This window comes from Chrysemys picta, unplaced genomic scaffold (assembly GCF_011386835.1).
Source record: "Chrysemys picta bellii isolate R12L10 unplaced genomic scaffold, ASM1138683v2 scaf3070, whole genome shotgun sequence".
Lineage (NCBI taxonomy): Eukaryota > Metazoa > Chordata > Testudines > Emydidae > Chrysemys > Chrysemys picta.
The window spans coordinates 1078-6983 of NW_027055772.1; the positions used below are offsets into that span (position 1 = coordinate 1078).

At 58.1% G+C, this 5906-nt stretch overlaps 1 protein-coding gene across 2 annotated transcripts; it reads left to right on the plus strand.

The window, feature by feature from the left end:
- Nucleotides 1-1411: 1411 nt before the first annotated feature.
- LOC135980399 (zinc finger protein 74-like) lies at nt 1412-5696 on the plus strand. Of its 2 annotated transcripts, none has more exons than XM_065580406.1 (4): nt 1412-1656; nt 2560-2686; nt 4691-4804; nt 5144-5696. In XM_065580406.1, exons 1-4 carry the CDS (start codon nt 1633-1635, stop codon nt 5683-5685), a joined length of 807 nt encoding a protein of 268 aa, XP_065436478.1. In that variant the 5' UTR covers nt 1412-1632; the 3' UTR covers nt 5686-5696. The 2 variants fall into 2 exon arrangements, with proteins under 2 accessions (XP_065436478.1, XP_065436479.1); XM_065580407.1 differs by having other exon boundaries at nt 5147-5696.
- Nucleotides 5697-5906: the final 210 nt, after the last annotated feature.

The following is a 5906-nucleotide window of genomic DNA, read 5'->3' on the forward strand; positions in this document are numbered from 1 at the left end:
GCTGGCTGCAGCCCGGCCGGACACACAGGAAGGGGACGGGCTCGGGAGCGGTGGGGGGGAAGTGGGGCGGACAGCCCCAGAGATCGGACATGGGGTAACCCCTGGGGCTGGGAGGAGACCCCGGGGAAAGTGACTCCGCACAAGGGCTCCTGGGGGGGGGGGGGGGCAGCCGAAGTTGCGGGGGCGGGGGGTTTGAACTGTCTGTGCAGCCGGGAGATGCAGGGGGGCTGAGAGCCACTGACCAGAACCGTTAACACGTGTCTCTGCCAGCCCCTGCTCTGCCCCTTCCCCGCTCTGGGCTGGGGCAGGGGTGGGGGTGCAGGAGGGGGGAGGGAGTTTGGATGCTGGAGGGGGGAGGGGCGCAGGCCCCGGGAGGGAGTTTGGGTGTGGGATGGGGGAGGGGCGCAGGCTCTGGGAGGGAGTTTGCATGAGGGGGTTGGTGTGCAGGCTCTGGGAGGAAATGAGGGTGTCGGAGGGGATGCTGGGTGCAGGCTCATCTGGGGCAGTGGTGGGGTGCAGGAGGGGTGAGGGGTGCAGGTTCCGGGAGGGAGTTTGGGTGCAGGAGGGTTGCAGGGTGCAGACTCAGGGGGGAGTTTGGGTGCAGGGGGTGAGGGGGCAGGCGTGCAGGCTCTGGGAGGAAATGGGGGTGTGGGAGGGGGTGTGGGGTGCCAGCTCTGGGATGGAGTGTGGGTCCTGGATGCAGGCTCTGGGCAGGGACAGGGGTGGGGTGCAGGAGGGGTGAGAGGGTACAGCCCCTGGGAGGGTGTTTGGGTTGGCGGGGAGGGAGTTTGGGGGCGGGAAGGGATGTGGGGGTAGGCGGTGGGGTGCAGGCTCTTGGAGCGGGTGGAGGATACAGCATTTACTTGGAGCAGCGGCTCCTAGGCGGCATAGGCCAGGGGGTCTCCACACGCTGCTGCCCCCTCCCTCCCCCAGGGGCCGCAGCGCAGGGATGGGCCTTTTTAAATTGCCTGGGGGAGGCAGGTGGGACCGGGGGCCGCACGGTGGGGGGGGAGTGTGCAGGGGCGGCAGGTGGGTCTGGGGGCCGCGAGGGGGCGGCAGGCAGGGTCGCGGGAGAGACCCGGGCCCAAACATTTGTGGAGCCGGGCCCCAGGCCAGGAATATTCCTGGTGCCCAGGCACCACGAGCCCCTACAACTCACCGCCCGTGCCTCCTCATCCCCCCCCCCACCTCCCAGGTTCTTCCTCGCCACCCCCTCCCTGCCAGTCATCTCCCTGCCTCTCCGCTCCCCCCTCACCCCTCTGTGCTATGGGGAGGGAGTGGAGGAGAGACCCTGGGGAGCAGCAGGAGGGGGCGAGTGGGGGGAGGAGTCTCGGGCTGCAGAGACGGGGCAGGGAGCTACTCCCCCCTTCCCCCGCCCAGGGAAGCTTCATGCCCCGCCCACACTTTCCCTGTCTGTAGAAATTCCCTCCAGTTCGTCCCCTTTTCTCTCCTTGTCACATGTCGCCCAGCGTGGCAGAATCTTGGGGTCTGTCTGCAGGGAAAGAACCTGGGGAATCGTGATGGGAACGTACCTAAAGCCTGTTCTCCCACCTCCACAACTGCCCCTCTCACCCTGCCGGACTGCAGAACGACGCCCACGCTTCGCTCCAGCCCTTGGCACAGGGCAGAGAAATGGCTGCAGCGGAGCCAGTTCAGGTAGGGGTTCTTGGGGCGTGGCTGGTGGGTTGCTGCAGGAGGGAGGGGGCAGCAATACACAGGGGGTGAGAAGGTTTGGGTCTGGTTTGGAGGTGGGAGCGGGGCAGGAAATTCCCAGGGTGGAGAAAGGGAGGAGGCCTGGGGGTGGCAAACCTGCTGGGACTTGTTTAATAAGTGCCCTGGATTCTAGGATCAGAGCCATGCGGTTCAGAGGGGAAATGCCCTAATTTGTGGGAGAGGAAACAACCCACCTAGGTGAGGTTAGGAAACACTGACCAGGCTCCCAGTGCTGGAGCCTGACTCGACTGACCAAGGGCAGCTGTGAAATATGAAAGGGGCAGCTTAGGGGCCCTGCCCCTCCCTTCATATCCAGCTCCTCGCAATGAGGAGGGTGTTGGTATCTACCAGGGAATTGTCCCTGGACCCTGCCAGGGCTCCATCTCCTGTATCAGCCCCTGGCTAGTAGGTGTGTGACGGATCTGCTGGGAGAGACCAGGGGCTCTCTCTTCGTCCCCTCGCCTGGGTGTTTCCTGGATGCTCTGGTACCAGATAGATTCATGGAGGGCAGGTCCATCGATGGCTATTAGCCGGGATGGACAGGGACGGTGTCCTTGGTCTCTGTTTGCTAGAAACTGGGAATAGGCGACAGGTGAATCACTTGATGATTCCCTGTTCTGTTCATTCCCTCTGAGGCGTTTGGCACTGGCCACTGTCGGCAGACAGGATACTGGGCTAGATGGACCTTTGGTCTGACTCAGGCTGGCTGTTCTTATGAGTGGTTTGGGGGTTGATCTCTGACTGCGAGCCCCTCAGAGCTTCCATTTGATTGGCTCCTTTCCCCCATGAATAGTGGAGTTGTGGCTGGGGCAGCAGGCACTGAGTGGGGGGCACCTGTTGTTTCAGGGGCCGGTGAGCTTCCAGGAGGTGGCTGTGTATTTCACCGTGGGGCAGGGGGCTCTGCTGGACCCCGCTCAGAGAGCCCTCTACAGAGACATCATGCAGGAGAACTATGAGAACGTGACCTCGCTGGGTAAGGGTTCCTGTCCCCTCGGTTCTTAGGAGGGGAAATGCAGAGTTAAGGCTTATGGCATCTCCACAAAGCAACCTCTACTCTACCCTGTTTCAGCAACACCCCAACAAGCCAGTGACACACACCCTAGCGCTCTGCCCTCCCCTGCTACAGGACGCTCTGGGAACAGCGCACAGGGGCAGCACAGCACGAAGTCTGACATCTTCTCTTTGCTAGGGCAAAACTTGGATTTAGGTCCAATGTGACAAACAGAAACTTCTGACCCTTGGCCGGCACTCACACACTGATCCCACTCCACACAAACCAGCTCGGACCTGCAAAGTGAGATCACCCCTTTCCCCTCGCCCCGAGGTTTCCTCCTGAGTCACAGACTTCGCTTAGCTCTCACTGAGCCCTGAGGATCACTAGCACATATGTCACCAGGATGCTGACAATCTCGGTGACAAGACCTCACCCCTGTGCACCTTCACGGACCCAGCCTCCAGCCCTTAGCACGGGCATGAGGCAGACTAGGCCCCCAAGTTTTACATGCAGCTCTCTTCATATCACAGTCACATCTCTGCCAAGCTGCTCCCAGTCATCCACAGCTGACACACATGCAGGGAAATGCTGGTATTCCGATCCATGGAACACAACCCAAACGGTGGCATGTTCTTCTCAGTGGTTCTTCATAGCTGTATGTCTCCCCTAGAGCTTTTCCCAGCATAGCTGTGTTGGTCAGCGGGGTGATTTTTCACACCCCCATCACACAGAGCTAGGCTTGCAAAAAGTTGAAGTGCAGACTGGGCAAGAAAGTGGGTTTTTTAGTTCAGAGAATTTTAAACTATTAATCTTAACACAAACATTTTGGTATAAAAGGGCAAAGCTTCCAAGAGGAACTTCTGCCGAATGCAAGAAAAATGCACCACACACATGGTGTGAAAGCTCTCGGAGCTCGGGCTCAGGCTTCAGTTCCTGGGTGTCGTTCAGGTTCAGTGCCCGCAGCCCATCCCCTTGAGCAAACCTTTCCCTGGGCCAGCAGATTGCTGGCAACCCTCGCGCACTTCCTAGGGACGTAGTCTGGCAGCACGTGTGCATTTCCAGGTCAGCGACTGCTCAGTTTGGCTTGTGCTGCTCTGAGATTCCAGATTCCGCAGCTATTGGCTTTCAGAGCTGGTTTCCTGCAGAAGACGGGGTGTCCTGTATTAACAGATCAACGCCAAGTGACTGTGATCAGTCCAGGGACAATTAGAACCAGTTTCAGCCCCAGCTGTGTGCAAAAAACATTTCAAGACCAAGATGATTTTGTCAAAAGCTGCCTAGGGTGGTGGGGCTGAATCTCAGGAACATCTTTAACCAGTCACCCCATACTGGGACCAGTAACCCGTCCATGAATGACCATAGAAACCAGCACATTTCAAGGCCATCTGAATGCACCTGTGGAATTTAGGGTAGTTAGAATAGTTGGTTTTTATGCAGAAAATGATGCTTCTGTGGACTAGCTTTGCCTCTGGGGGAGGTGGATGACCTACCCCGACAGCAGAACCTTCCCATTGCTGAGTATCTACACTGACCCACTACAGCACTCCAGTCATGGGGTCTCAAGTGTAGACACATCCTGAGATACGACATTCGGTGACACCCCCTGTCCCTCCTATTCCTCACTGCGCTGAATCCCACCAGCCCGTGCTCAACGGTCCCAACTCTCCTACAACTCCCCCATTCTCTCGGGGTTTCTCTCTGGGATGAAGAAGCAGGTCCAGGGTAACTTCCCCTCTGGCTGGGGCCTTAACTTCCTGGAACGTGGAGTTCCTGTCTCTGTGTTTTAGGAGCCCCTTTGCTGAGCAGTGTCTGGCTGTGTGTGTTCCCAGCAGAGATGGGGAGAGTTAAATCCCTCATACGCAGAGTCTCCTGCACCTGGGGAGCTGCCCCCAGCCTTTCCCTGCTGTAAAATGGGCTGGGGTTAAAGTAATAGAAACGTCCCATGAATTCCCTGATCTCCCTTGTTTTCTTTCTCCTGAGCAGGGTGTCCAGTTTCCAAACCTGATGTGAACTCCCAGCTGGAACGAGGGGAGAAGCCGTGGGTCCCGGATCTCCAGGGCTGTGAGGAAGGAGAGATCCCCAGAGGTGCCTGCGCAGGTGAGGGATCATTAAACCAACTCAAAGCTCTCAGTGCCCGAAGGAAACAGCTGGGAGTCCCTAAAAGCCTTGTGAGCTCTCGGGGTTCAGGAGTATCCCCAGGAGGCCGTGTATCCTCAGGGCAGCTGTCGCTCATGGCTTCCTGCGCATCCTGACTGACACCTGGCAGAGCTCCCTCCCTGAGGGGATGTGGAGGCAGAATTGTTCCCCTCCTCTCTCCCCTGTGGGGAAGAGTTGTGGAGAATCCAGCTACTAGGTTTCTTCTCTGTCTCTCCAGCTCTAATTTTGGTTGTTTTCCCCTTTCCATCCCTGTCTCTGAGGTTTCTCTCTCTGTCCCAGCAGGTGCTGGGATGGTGAGTGAGGAGAAGAAGCAGAATCCTCAGCAGGAAGATTCTGAGCAAGTGGCACCACCTGGGGGATTATCGCACGGCTCCAGAGGGAATGTGTCCCGGCATCGTGTGCAGGGCAAAGCCTGTGGGAGTCAGCACAGGCCAGAGAGGGAGCAGAGAAACCAGCCAGCGGAGAAAGTGGGTAACTCCATTAATTGTCAGGGAACTCACCAGGACCTCCTGGAAACCACAGCCCAGCCGAGAATACCCACAGGAGAGAGAAAAGACACATGCACTGAGTGTGGAAAACATTTCACTAACCACTCAGGCCTTTTAAAACATCAGAGAATCCACACAGGAGAGAGAGCCCAAGAATGCAGTGAGTGCGAGAAAACCTTCACTCTGAGCTCTACCCTTAGTAACCATCAGAGGATCCACACAGGGGAGCAGGAGTGGGACAGATGGATCATTTCAGCCTCTGCGAGGCCGGAAGGCAATGGGGCGAGTCGGAGGGATTCCCTCCTTCCCCATCACCGTCACTGTATCTGCTGACTCCAGCAGCGCTGGCCTGTGTCTGAGGCACAGTGGAGTTTATCCACCTGTATTTTGTCCGCCCCCCCCCTGCAGCAGAGAGTCTCTGCACTTAGGATCAATTTGATCCTGTATCCAACTCATTAGAGCTGGAGATGAGTGTCCCAGGCCTGGGTGGGGAATGCCAATGGTGCAGGCGGGTGCTCCGGCCGGGAGAGAGGCCTCTTCCCAGCTGTCTCTCC

Excerpts from the sequence above, each read along its gene's own strand:
- LOC135980399 (XM_065580406.1), top strand. The coding sequence starts at position 1,633 with ATGGCTGCAGCGGAGCCAGTTCAG. Across the intron at positions 1,657-2,559 it reads CTGCAGCGGAGCCAGTTCAG|GGGCCGGTGAGCTTCCAGGA; the intron begins GTAGGGGTTCTT and ends CTGTTGTTTCAG. Across the intron at positions 4,805-5,143 it reads CCCCAGAGGTGCCTGCGCAG|CAGGTGCTGGGATGGTGAGT; the intron begins GTGAGGGATCAT and ends TCTCTGTCCCAG.